The sequence below is a fragment of the Tiliqua scincoides genome, chromosome 4 (genome assembly GCF_035046505.1).
Source record: "Tiliqua scincoides isolate rTilSci1 chromosome 4, rTilSci1.hap2, whole genome shotgun sequence".
Classification (NCBI taxonomy): Eukaryota; Metazoa; Chordata; class Lepidosauria; order Squamata; family Scincidae; genus Tiliqua; species Tiliqua scincoides.
Window position 1 is genome coordinate 189,094,165 of NC_089824.1, and position 19,080 is coordinate 189,113,244.

Sequence of the window (19,080 nt, forward strand, 5' to 3'; positions counted from 1 at the left end):
TAAGCTTACTGTAAATTTACTTTAATGCTCTGTTTCAGATTTTAGAGGCAGCTGACAAGACCCAGGCTCTGGACATGAAGAGACACTGCCTTCATATCATTGTTCACCAGTTCACCAAGGTTGGTTGGATGTTTTCTGGGGTTCTGGGCATCTGCTGTCCCCTTTCACTGCCATGGTTGAAAACAGCTTAAGGTAGTCCTCCATTTCATTCTTGTTCCTCCCTTTGGATTGTATGCTATGCTTTTGTAACCTGTCTTTAATCCTGAGTTATACTTTGTCTTTTGAACATTTTTTTCACTTTTATATTATCTGTGGCATCTCTTAAATATTTCATGTGCAAAGCCATGGTGTGTGTGTGTAGTGGTGGTATTCATTGGTCATGTAATACAACTAATGTATTTTCTAGGAATGGGCATAAATAGAACACTCAACTTTCTGTTCAAAGGGAATATTTTTCCTGCAATTTTGGTAATACTAATTATTTTCATGAAATCATAAGATGCTTTTCATTGGTCAAGATCCAAAGACCCATAGCACTTGTTCAGAAAATCCAAACTTTTAAGACCTATGTTTATTCAACAGTAACTTTCCAGATCATCTGTTGGAAAGACAAATCAAACACGGCATTATGCTAGCTCAAGTTCATTTTATGAAGCTTAATAGGGTAAAGAATGGTGTCATTTCTTCAGCAGTAGGGCTGATTTGAACAAGCCCCTCCCTCAAAAAAAGTATCTTTACTTACCAGTATTTTGTTATCGTTAGGAGAAAAACAGTTCTGCAAAGTTGCAACAGAAGCCACTTGTGCATGGCACTGATTGGCTTATTCCAACTGTATCACCAATAAATTTTTCACCTATCTGATTAGTAAATTTTTACTTTTGAAAAACATCTATTGCTTTAATCACAAATGTATGGACAAACATACACGTGTCTCAAAAAATAAAAATCTAAAAGCTATCAGGGCAACCTGCCTTAAACACAAGAGGGGCAAGATTGGTGGCAAGTCCAACAAACTAAATGCTATGTGGTTTAACTGTTGTTTCAATTGAAAGATCAGGAGAAATTTGACTTTCACTGTGGGTAGGTCTTTGAATATGGGCCATTGTATTTGAATCTATATGGTAGTGTTACAAAATTTTAAATTGCAATTAGAAGTATAAATTCCATATTTTAAAAGCCATAATTGTAAGTCCTTTTTTCTGCTGGTTTTCAAAGAATCTCATAAATGATTTCAAAAAATTATAATTTGCTTAATTTCCAGGTGATGAGGGTAAAGAGAGATGTGGATGGTGTTAATTTTTGTAATCACAAAACTTTTTTTAAATGACAGCTAACTTGTCTTATGTTAGATTCTTTCTGGCTTAGATCCATTTTTCCATAATTAATGAAATAATGTCAATTTTAATAATGCTTTATAGATGCATACAAACATACATTAAAAAGTATACTTTGAACAGTGCTTTTCAACAGTTCACAAAGCAGCTTACACTGCAAAACAAATTAAAGTTGGTTTCCTCCCACTGTCCTTATGAAAAAAAGATGAAAAGGACCCACCTTCAAAAAGAAACTGGGAAAGACACTATACTAGGGTGAATAAGGACAGTTGCTATCCCCCAGCTAAACATAACAGAACCATTTTAAAAGTGCCCCTTTGGCTAATTAGTAGGAGTATAATTTTAAGCGTACTGGGTAATAATTATAACTTGATTTTTTTGGAGTTTGTTTTGATTCTTCTCTGTCTCTGAGATTTAATTGTTCAACACAATACCTTTTCCCTTCTCAGTGTAGGGCAGGTTTGCACAAATGCTATCACAAACACTCTCTTCTATTCCATGATGATACTATTATTTCCCCCTCCCCATTTTGATCTATAAGTACATAAACATTAGTTAAATAAAAATGTACAGTGCAGCTTTCAGCACTATTACCATGTTGCTTGGGGCCTTGGGAGCAAAATCCTGTGCTGGGATCACCGTGGTGTCCTCTGCCTGTCTCCTAATGGGTGCAACCACTATAACTGTTACTGACAAATCAGGAATCAGCCTGACCAGGTGGGCCTTCCAACAGTGTTTCAACCTGACAGACCCCTGCTATCATCCCTAGCTTTACTTAAACACTTTATTTTCCTGGATGCATAATTTGGTAAGATGAAACTAGTGACACTTTGTAGCCAAGAGGCCATTTTAAATGTACTGTGATTTCCATAAGATATGCAGGGTGCATTACTATTTATACTTATCTACATAATGATAGGAAGAAATATTAAATAATGGCAAAAGATAAAAATAGAGGTGTGTGTGTAATGCTGTAATGTTTTCTTAAGAGTAAGAAAAAGTGGTTGTTTTGCTTTTCAATTGAGATTATACTGCTTATAGGAAAATTATGGTTTGGTTTAGAATTTTGAAGAGCAATTAAAATCAAGGCAGGTTTTTGGAAGATTGTCTTTTGTCAGCTGTCTTTTGAAAACCTGACTACAAGTGACACAATTTTAGTGTTGCTTCCGAAAGAGTGGAATATAAGTTTTAAAAATAGTTGCTGTATGCTTTATTGTTTTAAAGATGGGACCTTCATGTTGGGACTGTCTAGTAGTAATTTTGTGATGGAGGATAGTATAGTTATACTATTAGAATATAATTATGGTTTATTTCATCTGTAACTATTTTTCTGTGTTTTTCAGGCATCAATTAAACACATTGATAATTAGATTTTTTTCTGTTTTATCCCTTTGAAGGTCTCCAAGTTGCCAAATCTTCGGTCACTCAGTCAGCCTCTCCTACTTGACATAATAGAATCATTAGCAAATCACATATCAGACAAGCAGTGTGCTGAGCTTGGCTCAGATATCTAAGACTTCCTGTATCTTGCACTTGTTCTTCAAGGTTGCACTTTTCCTACATGTAGCATCAATCTCTCTAATTTTGTTACCATTCCACACTGATCTGGTGAAAACATCCCCACAATAGAACCTAATGTCTTATTAAAAGGAAAGAGAAGATGGCTGACTGTGTAGTGGAACTTCCTGCTTTCTTAAAAAACGTTTGAACCTGATTCTGATATCGCAGGTGCAAAGAAGAGGTTATGACATTCTCAATTTATCTATTCATAATCAAGCCAGAAAATATTTGCACAATTACTTTATTTATTTATTTATTAGATTTGTATTCCGCCTTTCTCCCCGAAGGGCAACCAAGGCGGCTAACAATCAAGTTAAAATGCAAGGAAACAAGGAAACAGATAAACATTAAAAATACAAAACACTTAAAAACAATTAAAACAAGACAAAATACATAGCAGCAGATTAAAAGCACGCAGTAAAAGACATAATTTATAAATTTTTAAAAGCAGCCCTTATAGTGCCTCGAAGCCTTTCCTGAATAAAAAAGTCTTCAGGCCCCACCGGAACGTTAATAATGAGGAAGCTGCTCTCAATTCAAAGGGGAGGGAATTCCATAGTGCAGGTACCACCACTGAAAAGGCCCTGTTTCTGGCCGCCATTCCCTTCACCACTCTCAATGATGGCACAACCAACAGGGCCCCTTCTGATGACCTTAGAGAATGGACTGGATTATACAGAAGAAGGCGATCTCTCAAATATGCTGGTCCCAAGCCGTTTAGGGCTTTAAAGGTCATAACCAGCACCTTGAATTCAGCCCGGAAACGAATGGGCAGCCAGTGCAGCCACCAGAGTAGTGGCGTGAACGCCCAGCAACTACCCGAGCCACACATTCTGCACTAGTTGTAGCTTCTGGACCGTCTTCAGGGGCAGCCCCACATAGAGCGTGTTACAATAATCTAATCTTGATGTCACTATGGCATGGACCACCGTGGCCAGATCAGCCCGAGACAGATACGGCTGCAGCTGGCGCACCAGCCGAAGCTGGGCAAAGGCACCCCTGGCCACAGTCGACACCTGGACATCCAGGAAGAGCTGCAAGTCCAGGAGAACCCCCAAGCTGCAAACCTGCTCTTTCAGGGGGAGTGCAACCCCATTCAGGGCAGGGCGATAGTCCAGCACCTGCATCGTGGATTTCTACATCAGGAGGACCTGATGTAGCTTGTTTGCCCTCATCCAGATCCCAGCTGCCTCCAGGCAATGCTCCAGGACAGAGACAGCCACCCTGGAGTCAGGTGGAAAGGAGAGATAGAGCTGAGTGTCATCAGCATACTGATGGCACCCAACTCCAAATCCCCAGATGACCTCTCCCAGCTGTTTCATGTAGATGTTAAACAACATGGGGGACAATATAGAACCCTGTGGCACCCCATACCTCAAGGGCCAGGATGCCAAACGAGTCCCCCAATACCACCATCTGGGACCTGTCGACCAAGAAGGACCGGAATCACTGCAAAACAGTGCCCCTGATCCCCACCTCAGCCAACCGTCCCAGAAGGACACCATGGTCAATGGTGTCGAAAGCCGCTGAGAGGTCCAAAAGAACTAGCAAGGATGCACTCCCTCCATCCAGCCCTCAGCATAGGTCATCCACCAAGGCTGTCACCGTCCCGAAGCCAGGCCTGAAGCCAGATTGAAAGGGATCCAGATAATCCACTTCATCCAGGATCCTCTGGAGCTGAGACACCACCACCCGCTCGATCAGTTTGCCCAGAAATGGGAGGTTCGAGACTGACCGATAATTATCCAACATAGAGGGATCCAGAGAGGGCTTTTTCAGGAGGGGGTTGCTTTAATGCCAGAGGCATCACCCCCTCCCTCAAAGATGAATTTACTACCCTCTCTGTCCACTTGGCCAGTCCTTCCTGGGCAGATGTAATCAGCCATGCTGGGCATGGATCCAGCGGGCAGGCGGATGGCCTCACATTCCAAAGGATCCTGTCCACATCCTCAGGTTCTACAAGCTGAAAAGAATCCCACAAAACAGGATTGACAGGTGCCACGGGAACATCACTAGACATTGTCAACATGGAGTCCAAGTCGTGGCGAATCCGAGCGATTTTATCCGCAAAGTGCCTGGCAAAGGTGTTACAGCGGACCTCGGTGTGGTCCTCCTGATCCACTAATGGGGTCTGATGGAGGAGACCCCGCACCACACGAAACAGTTCCACTGGCCAGCTATGTGCAGTCGCGATAGTGACAGAGAAGGAGTGCTTCGCTGCCACTATTGCCACAGAGTAGGCCCTGTAGTGGGCCCTAGCCTGTGTCCGATTACTTCATATTTCATATGAAACAATTACTTCATATTTATAATGCCTCTCTGATTCACCATCACCTCTAAATTTAAACTACCTAGTTTTATCACAGTATTCAAAAGTTGTTTCCCTTTTATATCCATACTCTTCTGCTACCTGATTTGATTCCTTTTAATCTGGAGGATGAGGCCTCAGAGGTTATCTCAGTGCCTCCTGGGGATGGTTTCTCGGGTAATAATGAATGCAGTGGATCAGCCAAAATTGCATTCTGCGTCTCCAGCAGTGTAACAAGTCACAACTTGAGGCATCTGTTGACAAGGTGTCCAGTATGTGTTGCCAACTAGTAAATGTTCTTTCTTTCCCTGTGTCTAAAGAGATGTCACCCAAGACTCTCTTTGAAAAACCCATTTATCATCTTTCTCTGTATGTCTGTGTTTATATTTAAAAGTTGAATGTGCTTCCTGCAAAGTATAGGGTGCAAGAAGTGTAAATTTATATTGTAATTTGGAGTATTAATATCATATGTACTATATTCTTAGAAACCCTAGGCATCTTCTCCTTTTAATTAGGGAAGATTAATGTCCAACATGTCATATAGTTACTTCTGAGTGTATCTCAAATCATGAATATAGAAATTGGTCCAATAAAGATGTCTCTTTATCTGTCTGCCAGAATAAAGCTGTGTCTCTATTGATAGTTATAGTTGGAGAGTTGCCTTGCTCTTTACTGGCTCATTCTGGATACATGTTGTGTAATGTTGTAAATTTACTTGAATCAAATAAATCCTTCAACTAAGACATTTTTGGAGGAAGAATAAAAATTTCGCTTCAGATTTTTAACCTTGTTGAGAGTATGTACTCTCATGTATGTATATATGTACACTTTTCAACCAAAATCATTCTTAAAGTGATTATCTTAGTTTTAGTCACACAGGAATGCATAGGTATGTTAATTGCAGAAATAAATCATGGAATGTTGAAATATAATTATATTAGAATGAGAAATAGGTGAAAATTTTTAAAAATTTCCAACAAGTTTGGCTTACTGCTCTTGCATTTGATCTCTGGGTTCATACCTAGGATTAACATGTTGGTGCCAGAAAATGGGATAAACTGGGTGAGGTGATATCCTTTGTTAGATCACTTCTGGTAAAGACATTTGCAGGCTTTTGACTTTTTAACCCACACTTCATTTTGTTGGAAAGAATTTGAAGCAACTTTTCATTCATTACTTTAATTCATCGCTAACATATGGCTCCAATGAAACACATTGTTATGTATTTGTGTGTAGTCGTCAGATAATAAAAGAGTAGGAAATTAAAAGCAAATCCTGGATAGACTCTTGGGTACTTGGGACAATATTCATTCTGAATGCTAGTCATTGATTATGCTTTTCTCGGTGGTGCAGCAGTTGTCAAAGCTGTTAAGATCCGTTGTGAATTGGATATTTCACAAATTAATTTTTACTTTAAATCAAGGGTATCAAACTTATTTCATGTTGTCATGAAGACCTGGGGGGGGGGCTTCCAGCAACCACCCACTGATCTAGGGCAGTGGCACCTAGTGCCAAGCACTCACTCCCTTCCCATTCCCCACTCCTCCAGTGGGTTTGGACATGCAACTTACTGGGATAAGACTCCCTAGTTTTAGGCCGCTGCCAGTAGCCCGAGATCTGGTTCCTAGATGGGTTCTCTAGCCATAACCTCTTCCCGAGAATAGTTTTCAGGGTTTTTATTACACCCACTCTGACAGTAGTGCCTGCAGAGCAGGGAGGCTAACAAATCCACTGCGCCTAGAACATGGCAGAGGCTTTAAGCAAAGAGGTCTTATTAACGGTTGGGTTAACAGTTGAGAAAAAACAATATAATTAGGCTTGTTTGCTCACATGTAAATGTCTACTAAATGATGCTGACCCTGAAGAAAAACCTCACGTGTACAGGCCCTACTGGACTCTAGGCCAAGAACCTGGATTACAACCTGGCCTAGCCTGAGCTGCAGGAACTGTTGGGGAAAAATTTAAATAATAATCCTATTTGAGCAAAACTTTAAAAAGTGGAATGAAATAAGTGCTGCTATGAAGACAGCTAAAGGTATAAAGTCTACTGTGAAGTGCATTAATTTGCTTCTGGGGGCCACATCTGGCCCATGGGCCTTGTGTTTGAAACCCCTGCTTTAGACTTCTTTGTATGTATAGCTCATTACTCTGGTTGGAATGCTTTATTTTTCTTTCTTACTCAGAAACAATTGCATCTCAGAATTGAGTACCTTGGAAAAGCCTATAGTTAGATAGACGGACATATGTAATGTACACCTCAGTGGAGTTGAAATTTTTCATCTGCAGAATGAATACTGTGCTGTAATTTGTGGCTTTAACTAAAATGTACATTTTTAATGAATAGGCCATGTTTACTTATTATTTACCTAGTAAATATTTTAGAAATTAATGTCTTGGAACTAGCAATATCAATCCTGTAGTCATGTAGTCTGGGTTTTAATCATTTTTTCAGTTATTAGCACCAGAGAGAAAAGTACAGGACTGATTTGTGTGATAGCAAGCTATTTGGGAGCAGTTTCTTTCTAACCTTTGCAGTTAGAGAATGACACTGCCAGCATTTTATATTCTTTTTACCTTGTTGAATAGAATAGTTAGTAGATACATGCCCTTGCGTCTTTTTAATTCTCAGTTGGCCTTAGAGGTGATACTTTCCAACTAATGTGAAAGGTAATTTCCTTGCTCACTCTACCTCCTTTTTAAAACTAGTTTTATATTTTCCTTTCTATTTCATTTTGCTTTATGTTTCTGTTATTCAAACAATATAGACCTATATGCAATGGTAAGCTTTTATCACAATAATTAGGGAGGTTTCTGTCCCTCTATTTGTTTTTGTTTCCCAGGTAAAGGCTGACCACTATACCAACACAGTCACCATGCTATTCTTATAAGGAGTCCTAGTAGCTTTCTTTAGAATATTTTATCAATTGGTTGTGTCCTTCAGTTAGATGGCTTTATACTGCTGAACATTATGCAAAAATGTGAGTTAAGCTGTCTGCATTGAAATGAGGAAGGTCAATGCATTAACAGTTGTAAGTTTAGTTGAAATTTAAAGCTATTTCTAAATGGGATCTCTATAAAATGGCTATTACATTTTTCAATTACCATTTAGTTTGCCAGCTGTACAGTTCAAATTGAGTGTATGAATTGAAATTTTTTCCAGTGTAACAATATTCATTTTGTGTGCTGCTGCCAAGACACTGGTTTTTGCAAACTATTTTTGACACTGCTATGCAAAGGCTGCAATTCTATACACAGTTACCTTGGGGTAAGTTTAAGAATTACTAGAAGGCAGGGAGGGGATATGATAGGACTCTTCAAATACCTGAAGGGCTGTCATATGGAAGAAGGGACAAATTTGTTCTCAACTACCTCTGAGAGTAGAACTGGATCAAATAGGTTCCAACTGCAAGAGAGGAGATTCCAGCTGGATATCAGGAAGAAATTCTCAATGGATATCATACAAGAAATTCTTGTATAGGTGCACATAAGAGTGTTCTCATCATGTCTTCTGATTGTAACAGCTTTTCAAGAATACTAATATTAGATATGAAGGGTAATAGGCACTAGTAATATTATTTAGAAGTTAAACTATATACTGAATTAAACTAGATGTAACTATTTCAGGAGACTCATCAATTCAAATCTTTCCTATTTGGAGCATCAGCAAAGGTTATACTTTTGAGGACTTTAAAAAAACAGAACATCAGCACATGAGCCCCTCATTTGGCAATCTCATATTTATTACATTTGCACTCCACCATGATGCTCATAGTGGCTCATATTTTCTCCCATGTTTTCTTAACAATCCCAGTGAGTAGCCAAAAGCCACTTGGACTCAATTTTTACATTACACAGAGCAAGGTGGTAAGCTAGAGGTGGTACTGAACTGTTGCACTGAAGATGAAGACAGGGTAGGGAGTTGAATTTTTGAATCTTCTCCTATTCATCATCATCAACAATCCTGCACAGAGTAAACCAGCAAATCAGAGGTCTGCACTAAATCTTTCTTCCAATGTGCTCATTCATGATGTGTAGTGAGTGTTTTCTTGCATGGGGAAACATTCTAAAGCATCCATAATTCTACTATCATAGCTTTGCAGCTTCACTCTTCATAAGATGTAAAATTGGGTCTCAGTGAGTTTATGGAGCATTTTGGAGGGTTGAACTCAGATTTCACCAATCCTCATGCAACACCATACTCAAATGCAACACTTTGACTGAATAAATATACCAACAGCCACATTTGAACATTTTATCTAACTTTTTTGGAAGAAAAAGGCATAGTCTAGAATTCTCCCAGCAGGTGATAATATATACTGTATTTAATTTGGAAAACATCATGATAAAACTGTCCAATCCTAACTAAATTCCCCCTGCTGATGCAGCCATGCCAGTGGAGTGTGTGCTGTATCGGAGGCCTTCTCAACATTTGTTCTCTTACCTCACAGCAAGCCTCCACTTCTCCAATGGGTCTCCTTGGATCTGCACCAGGTATTTTGCTGGTGCAAGTCCAAGGAGAGTAAGGGAGAGGGAACAGGTTTAGGTTCCTGGTGCACTCCAGTGCCATGAGGATCCACCCCCTCTCTGCCTTGTTCACTGCTGAAAGTAGCTGCTGTGGTAGCCGGTTGTGGCAGGAGACCTCAGTCTCCTAACCACTTGTGGCAGTGGCCCCAAAATTGTCACTGCCAGCGCGCAGTGCGTACTGCCATATAATCATTTGCACCAGTGGGACTGTGTTCCACTGTCGTAAAGGGCTGCATAGCTCTAGTTTGGATTGGCCTGGAAGAGTATGAAACCTGTCTTTCATGCCTGCACTGATTATTCTACTTTATTTAAATATTAGAGACTACATTAGATTTATAATGTTCTGGGTTACAGTGTTGTGGGGGCAGGATCAGCAGAGCAGGCCTCCACTGTATTCTCCCTCCCAGGCCTGGAAGTCCTATATGGGGCTTTTTGAACTTGCACCAGCTAAGTAGCTGGCACAGATCTGAGTAGCCCCATTGGACAGGCTGGGATGTTACTTGGGGTAAAATATCCGCTCATCCTTAGGAGACCTCCAGCCTGCTCCTAAGCTGTGTTGGATACATCAGAGGTCCTGCTGTGTCAGCACAGGTTAGGATTGGGCTGTGAGATGCTATCCAAGCACTCAATTTCCTAACTAGACAAATTCAGCTCCATTTTGGTGGCATGTTAACTATCAACATTCCTCCAGTGTATGTATCTGTCTTACTTTTAAGACCATATGGCCCCTGGCCAGGTTAGGTTTATATTGTTCTTAACATCAGTACCAATATCTGTCTTTGATCATGTTTTCTTGGTTACGTTTTGTTAAAATGCTAAATTATTTGCTAAACGCCATTGTTTGGAATGTGATTTCTATTAAAAAAGCACTGCACCTATAGTGATAGAAAGCTCCCTCATTCCCCATCATTTCTCTAGCTTCTTCATAACTACATTCAGGAACACAGTGGTGAACTAGTCACATTAGTTTGCAACACTGGGTGGGGGCACCCTTCTTATGGGTAATGCGTAGAGTTACTTCTTGTGCTTGATTTGCTTTGCTAAATTGGATATGTTCCTTCTGCAGAGAGAAGACAAGCTCAGATGAGGAGCAAAAGCAGGCATACTAGTTGTGGGGAATGCAGCAGGCTCAAACCCATTTGCTGGTTGAACTTCTGGCACATTTTATGAAGTTTATCCAAAATAACAAGATTTTCATAAATAAAGGGATTCCCCCACCCCACCCCCACCCCCACCCCCGATTTGGGCCTTAGTTACAGTAGAAGAGGTGACACAGAAAATGGCCTTATCCTGAGTTGTACCGTAGGTCCTTCTAGCTCTGTTTGTCCACACTAACTGTGCAGTGGCTCTCCAGGGTTTCAGTCAGAAATTTTTCTCTATCTTACTTGGAAAATGCCAGAAACTGAATCTGGGATATTTTGCATACAGTACCTGTGCTCTACCCTAAGGCTAAAATCCTATGTACACTTTCCTGGGAGTAAGTCTCACTGAACACAGTGGGGCGTATTTCCAAGTAAACATGTATAGGATTGTACTGTATGGCAGTGGTTCTCAAACACTTTAGCATCAGGACCCACCTAACTTTATGAGAATACACAGACACACACACAGTTTCACCTAACCAGCTGCTTAAGTTTTGGATTTTTAGTCCTTTTGACTATTGTGATGGGTGCCACTTCTCTGGAGAATTTGCTGAGTGCCATGTTCATAGGATCAGGAGCATTCTGGTGGCCTTGCATTCCCCTTCACCTGGCCTTCAATAAGAGCTTAGCCATGTTTGCCTACTTCTGAGTAAACAAGGACTTGTGGCTCAGTTTCATTTCCTATAGGGCTCAATACATTTTCCTTGTCAGTCTGGTTGGGGGGGGGGACTTCCTTTCTGAGTGTTTTTTTCAGGCCTGTGTTCATTGGAGTGGGACCATTTTGCTGGCATTGCATTCCCCTCGGCCAGTCCTCTGAAGTGGACTGAGGCAGGTTTGCCTACTCATGAGTAAACACATGCATGTCTCACCTGCCTCCTCACCCACCACACGTCTCTGGAGTAAGCACCATGGAAGACAGTGGACTGACTTCTGAATCACCACGCAGAGCTGGGCTGCAGTCTCAATGAATGGCTGTGTACACCAAAATCACATAGGCAACAAAGTTTGGACATGAGTGATTATTCCCAGCCTATTCCAATGCATTGCACTTACACCTCCCTTCCCAAATTGGGGCTGGTCCTAACAAACCAACATTCTATGTATCACAATGACCATTCACTACCTGTGTTACTGGGTAACTGTACAGGGCTCTTACCAGAAACTTACCAGAAACCAGATAGGAACCTGCGTGCCCACCTGTGCATGGCACATCTCCCTCCTCCTGTGTCATGTTTTCTAATCTCACTGCTTGACAGCACACTTCTATGCATGTCTTGCTAAAAGTCAGGCTGCAATTCTAACCACACTTTCCTGAGAGTAAGCTCCATTGAACAAAATAGGACTTACTTCTGAGTAGACCTGGTTAGGATTGTGTCCTAACTCCCATGGTGTTCAGTGGGGCTTCCGGGCACAATCTTATGCCTGTCTACTCGGAAGTAATTCCTATTGTGGTCAATGGGACTTACTCCCAGGTAAGTGTGGACAAGATTGCAGCCTCAGAGCCCAATCCTGTGCATGTTTACTCAGGAGTAAGCCCCATTAGAGTCAATGGGGCTTACTCCCAGGTAAGTGTAGACAGGGTGCAGCCTCAGTGTTGCAGCCACTCCAGGCGTCCCGGAGGGAGGCTTCTCTCTCTCCCTCCCGGCCGGGCGGCTGAAGGAGGCCCCGGAGGACGGGGCGCCCGGTCACCTCAGGAACTGAATGGGGCTGAGCCGCACTTCGCACCCCAGCCTCGCGCTCCGGCCGAGGCGCATGCGCGGTCGGCCAGGCCCTGCTCTCCCTGCCTGAGCAGGTGCAGGGATGGGCCCCGCGATGGAGCGGCGGCAGCGGGGTTGCCGCGGAGCCCCGGCCTGGGGGTGCCGCCGCCTGCTGCCCCTGCTCAGCGCCCTGCTCTGCGCTTCTGGGGACACCAGCGTCGGCCCGGTAGGGACGGGGAGCGGCGAGCCGCCGGCCTTGGTGGGTGCCGTGAGGGACGGAGAATAGGCGGGGGCGCCCGGAGAGCCTCCATCCCCGGGGGAGGGGGCGAGCGGGGCCGGGCGTCGCCCCCCGCGCTGGCAGCGCCGCCGCCACCTCAGCCCCCGGTCTGCTGGTGGCAGGCTGAGTCGGCCCTCGCAGGGGAGGGGGAGCCCTGCCAATCGCCTGCCCCGCCGGGTGGCGGGGGGCTGGTGGAGGTGCCCCCCGCCCTAGCCTTGCCTTTGGCATCCGGTCACTGTTAGGTGATGATGATGAGGCGGGGGGGTCTCTCTCTGCTCCCCTCCACTCTTCCAAGAACGTGGGTACCACCAGCCTAGCTGGGTGGAGATTGGAGGGCTGGTTGGCTGGGGGTCTTGGCAATAGTGGAGGTGCCCCCCCCGCTCTAGCCTTCCCTTTGAAATCCAGGGTGGTGGTGATAATGATCTTGATGGAGGGGGTGTCTCTGCTCCCCTCCACCCTTTCAAGAACATGGGAGACTTGTTTGGGTACCAGCAGCCTAGCTGGGTGGAGATTGGAGGGCTGGTTGGCTGGGGGGGGGGTCTTGACAATAGTGAAGTGGAGGTGCCTCCCCTGCCCTAGCCTTGTCTTTGAAATCCAGTCACAACAAGGTGGTGGTGATGGGGGTCTGTCTATGCTCCTCTCCACCCTTTCTGAGAAGGGGGGGCAAGAACGTGGGAGACTTGTTTGGTACCACAAGCCTAGCTGGATGGAGATTGGAGGACTGGGTGGCGGGGGGGGGGTCTGTCTTCACAGTAGTGAGGCAGAACAGCCAGAGAAGAGGCCAAGGATGCTCTTGGGGGGGGTTTGGCTGTGTTTTGGGGTCTTGGGGGAGCACCATCGAAGAAGCTTAGGTGTTGGAAGGGAATAAAAAAGGTGACTTGTCTGAGGGAGGTGGTCCTGCGAGTCCCTACTTAGTGCAGACAGATGAACCATCCCCTGCCGGGGTGGGGGGGGGGGTCTCGATTTCTTTTCTCTCTAAAAATATGTGAAGAATTCATCAAAGCCTGTGTGTAACAGTCTCTTAAAACACAAATGCACATCATGCACACTATTATACTATTCAATAGTGTCTTTACGGCAAGCACCACCACAACAGATAAAAGCAGAAGTGTAGCAATGGCTTTTTGTTCATTGTTGTGCTGCGTGATAACGAGAGTGTTTTCTTCCTTTTTAATTTTGGAGGGCTGTTGCTGTGTAAATCACATTTTTGTTCTCTTTGCTAGCGTTTTGTGGCATTGTGTGGGTTGTCTTTCATCGGTAATGACTTGAATGGGCATCCAGTATTACGTTTCTCTTGGTGGTGTTTTTTTTCTTAAGTTTGAGATTTTCACAAATTGTTACTAAAGAAAAACACATAAAGAAAATGCTACTGTATGCAAGTCTTTATGACTTGGAGGCAATATGTATGGTCAGCAACAATTCTTTCAACAATCAGGGTAGTACAAAGAAGTAGACTGACCAGTTAAAAGAGCTGTGCCATTTTATTTTCAAGGGCAACAAAACAGCTTTATTTGTGATGCTGACTCTTCAGTATACTGTACTGATTCTGACGGTTACGTTTGTGAGATGGGTGCTGTGTGAATGGGTTGTGGCCAAGGATGGCCCTTTTCTTGAATCCTAATGATTCTGCTTTGCTTGCACTCTTACCGTAGTTCCCATACTAACACTGCCTCAGGATGCCATGGAGTTATAAAATCTTCATGGAGTGTTGACAGCAGGGCACACTAACTTGCGCATAAAGATGGCTGGTCTGTTTCTTGCTATTATTTCATTACCATTGATGGCTGGTAACATGCCCAAAGGGACTGTAAATATATTGCTCAAACAGGAGCCCCTCATAACTACATAGGAACCCACTGAAGAGACCCAAAGCAGTTTGTGATGGTGCATGGTTGTGAGGGACTGCTACTTAATTAAAAAAAGAAAGCAAGAGAGGGGCCCAAAAATCCCTCTGAGTACACCCAGGTCTTTGGATATGCTAGAAGTAATCATTTAGATTTCAGATGCAATGTGGATTAACTAACCAAAAGAATGATCACCCATTTTTATTATTTTATGTTCTAAATTTGTTTTTTAAATGTTGATTTGTATTTAGGATGGGTTTCTTCAGGGATCAGTAGTGGTAAATGCCGCTAATACTAAAGGAACTTGGGGACTAAATGACCTTTTCAACACCAAATTCTGTGACCCCAATTCAGAGAAAGTTGTACTTGAGTACTGTTGAAATGAATGGGACTTAGCTGTGATTAACTTAAATGCAGCTAACTTTCTCTGGATCAGGGCATCTGATCTTATTAATACAGGAACTATTGTGGCATGAGTGTGGCTCCAGTGGAAGTTCTGTATGAAAACTATGAATGCAATCCATTGCGGGATTCCTTAATTCCCTTGCATTATACATGAAGCTTGTACCTGAAATACAAGGTGGAGGGCTGCATTCCCTCTCCCTATTTAGTAGTTTGTGGGTTTCAGTTATTTTAGGATGATCCTGGTTTAGGGGCAAAACATGCTAGGCTAGTGGTGCCAAGTTTAACTACTAATGTTAAATCAACAATAAATTAACTACTAATACCATTAAACATACAAGAATGTGCTTGTTAAGCAATAATTTGCACATCGCACCTTGATAGACAAATAGTCTAAAGCAACATATTTATAGGGTCTGGTTTTATGATCTCAGAAGGAAAAGGAATCAGAAAAAGGGAATTGGGAATTAAGAAGAAAAAAAATGTAAATAATAAGCCTAAAAAGTTGTTGCAATTCATATTTTTGCAATAACCTTTTTTTTGTAAATAGTGATGTATTGTTAGGTGCTGTTTTTCTGGAAGCTAGGAAAAACATCAGCATTTAATGCCCTTCTTCAAATCCTGAATCTCATCTATTTTTGCTATCTAGTTCTGGGAGCACTTACCATTCTGTCTTTAATTCATATACTAGAAAATGAACTGACATTATTTGCTAGTGTATGAAACAAGTATTATAATAATTGGATGAGTAGCGTGGTCTGCAGCACTGAATTCTGTTTCTAATTCTGAACATCCGAAGTCGCATGCAAGATCAGGCGTAGGCTTTTGGGCCAGTCCTATGTAAGTCTTAAGTAAATCCTGTTATAGTCAGTGGTTTTTGCTCCAAGATAAGTAAGCATAGCCTAGATTGCAGCCTAAAAGTTATGGAGGCAGTACAGTTTTACTGACTGTAAGAAAATCAGAAAGAAACCTCATCTATAGTCACATTGAAAAGCAATTGCAGTGCAGGGAATATTCTGAAAAAAAAGTTAGGAAGAATTATATCACTATTCTGGGCATGTAAGCCCCATTGTACTCAATACTGCTTACTCCTAGGTAAGTGTATATGGGATTGCAGTCTTAAGGCTATTATTTTGTTGTGTATATGACAATGTGAGTAACATTTTTAAGGATATACTTCACAGTATGTCAATTTTATTTTGTAATCTCATTGGCAAGGTGATAGATTAATACTGGAATGATGTAACCCTACCCTACTAACCATAGTAACAAGTAGCCTTCAGAGGAGACATAAGAATGTCATTGGTTGGAGAAAATGTGTTCTGTCAACCATTCCTGTAATATGTGTTATCTGTTGATGAGGTAGAGTGAACAACAAATAAAAATGTTCAGTACTGTATTGTAAAAGTTAACAATATAGCAATAATAGGCATGGCAATTTTTTTTGATCTTTTGCTAATTATAAAGTACTTTTAAATGTTCAACTTTGTTGCCTTTGAGCAAGCAAGTTTGACAGTATTACAATCAATGTTTCCAATACTGGTACATGATGTATTGAAGTAGTATCAATTAGTATTTGTTCTTCTTTCATTTGTAAATAATGAGACACTTCATACAGGATAAAATTATATATTGGATAGCATAGGGTAATTCAGTCAATAGCCTGGGAGTTGATCTTGCAAGAACTTTCTGCATTTTTTGTCATTGGAATTCTCCTTCCAGAGTCATGTGCTGACACATGTCATCCCAAGACATGTACTTGGTTAGTTGGAAAAGACAATATACTATTCAAGGCTTCTTTGTTATTTGTTAATCATGCTGATTCCTCAGTTGATATTTGATTAGAGGGTTCATGTAAATGTTGAAAAAGACCAAAAAACTGAAAACAAAGTATACATTTTAATATGTGCATATGGTCATTTTAGGGTAATTTCTTTTTCCTTTTTGTTCATTACTGCAGATCTCTGATTCTAAGGAGACAGTGAGTTTTACATTTCTAGAAATTTGTTCATGGCCTCCTTGCTTTTGAATACAAAACCAATTCCTTCACTCCGAGCAAGCAGTTGTATCTTTCTGCTCTCCCTGTATAGCTCATGAAAGGGATACCTGTGTGATTTTTGCTACAAAATGTTTTTCTACTATTTCCTTTCCATTTTTAAGTTTCTTTTGAAAATTGCCTCAGTTTTAGAAGTAGCTTGCAGTATGATATAGGTTCCGTTTGAACACATGACTCAAACCCCTTTGTTTGGGCAGCCCTCCTGTTTTTTAGATTATTATTATTATGAAGATTATTTATATACCACTTTTCACCATTTTTCACCATTTTTCACCAAGACTGCTTCACAAAACAGAGTATATTGCAAAATAAATCAATACATCAAATCCAACTGTAATTTTTGCTTCCTATTCTATCCTTCTAAGGAAATGTTAAATAACTCAACCACAAATATAGTAGCTATGTATTTGTGGTTATATTTTTCACATTTCAAAGCCCCGTTTTATTAAAAGTCAATCTGTCAGCTTCTGTATTCATAGAATAAATAATTGCAACACTTTGACATAATCAGCAGTGATTTTGTCTTATCTTGCAACTGCTCTTTTACCACTCAATGCATCTTGAAAAGCTTTGCGTCCATATTTTATTGACAAGAACATGGTGGTAGCAGTAATTTTCATAGCAATGAATTAGGTCATATTAATTTGGAATTGGTTTTCTTTGTCTAAAGAATTGAAAAGTATACAGTACTCCCATTCTTTCAGCAAGGTTTGATATGGCTATATTGCTTTGTATGATTCGCTTGATGTCCAGTGAGCATGTGTTCCTGTTCTGTAATTGGGTTGGATTTGGCCATTTCATCTTGTGCTGTCCTACTAGTTAATTCATTTTGATATTGAATTCTTGTATAAATGACCAACTAATAAATAATGTCTTTTGGACACTGAATATCTCTGTTCTCCTACTCTTACCTTTTTGAAAGATCATAACAATCAGAATAGCCAGGCAGCCCCTAATTTGAGCACCTAATGCAATAGTGCTTGCTCTCATTTATCCTTGTCTTTCTTGTCCTTGTCTGTTCTTGGTAGTTTGACAGTTAGTAGTTGCTTCCTTTTTTGTTCATACAATACTTTCAAGCATTGTAGACATTTATGGTGCTGTATCAGTCTGTGAAGTCCAGTTCCTTTCATTCTATTATGCTTAATGTGACCAAGATCCAGAATCTAGCTATGCAGAGAGAAACTGTCTTGGTTCTCATTGACTTGCAATACATTCTGTGGTCCCAAATGATTATTGGAAGTTTCGGCAGTAACGTCTGGATCTCCCACATTTCCCTGCCTGCCAGATTGACTTTTATTTCCTGTGTGTGTGGATGGTGGTAGTGATGGTTATAAAATTATCACACTGACCAATAATGAAAAGAACATAGAATTGGGTTACCATTGTTCCTGAATAATGGATTTTTCTCCATATCCTCAGCTTTAAATTGAATACTTCAGATATTATAAATTCTGTCGATAAGATGTTTAGGACTATTTTTCTCAGACCTTAAATTTAATGTAAATTGTTCTTTTCCCTTTTGTTAATCCAAGGAGAAGTGAATTCTTGTTCACAATTAACTATAGAAATATTTCAGAATTAAGAAATTATTTAAAATAGCAGTCAGAGGCATAAAAGACTCCACTGACTGGAGAATAAAACTAGAAAAAAATTAAAGAAATATCTTTTTCAGTGATAGCATTTGACTTTCTGACCATCTTCCAAAGGGATATAATTTTGTTGTTGGCAACCTTCAGTCTCGAAAGACTATGGTATCGCGCTCTGGATGGTGGTTCTGGCACAGCGTCTAGTGTGGCTGAAAAGGCCGATTCGGGAATGACAATCCCTTCCACACTGGGAGCAAGTGTAGTGTGTCCCTGGTCTGTCTCCCTGGCTGTGGGCCTTCCTTTTTTGCTTCTTTGCCTTGGTCTGTTGGCCAAGTGTCTCTTCAAACTGG

General features: G+C 41.3%; 2 protein-coding genes across 4 annotated transcripts in view; both read left to right on the forward strand.

Annotated features, from left to right (window-relative positions):
• Positions 1-5,848, forward strand: part of LZTR1 (leucine zipper like post translational regulator 1) — a 30,150-nt gene extending 24,302 nt beyond the window's left edge. The window contains exons 19-20 of one of the 2 annotated variants that reach the window (XM_066625142.1): positions 39-119; positions 2,732-5,848. In XM_066625142.1, the coding sequence (XP_066481239.1) occupies positions 39-119; positions 2,732-2,848 (198 nt within the window). In that variant the 3' untranslated portion in view covers positions 2,849-5,848. Of the gene's footprint in view, positions 1-38; positions 193-2,731 lie in introns of both variants that reach the window. The other variant, XM_066625144.1, reaches the window with a different exon arrangement.
• Positions 5,849-12,668: 6,820 nt separating this feature from the next.
• Positions 12,669-19,080, forward strand: part of MMP24 (matrix metallopeptidase 24) — a 39,465-nt gene continuing 33,053 nt past the window's right edge. The window contains exon 1 of one of the 2 annotated variants that reach the window (XM_066623125.1): positions 12,669-12,824. In XM_066623125.1, coding sequence (XP_066479222.1) covers positions 12,669-12,824 — 156 coding nt within the window. The remainder of the gene's footprint in view (positions 12,825-19,080) is intronic. The other variant, XM_066623126.1, reaches the window with a different exon arrangement.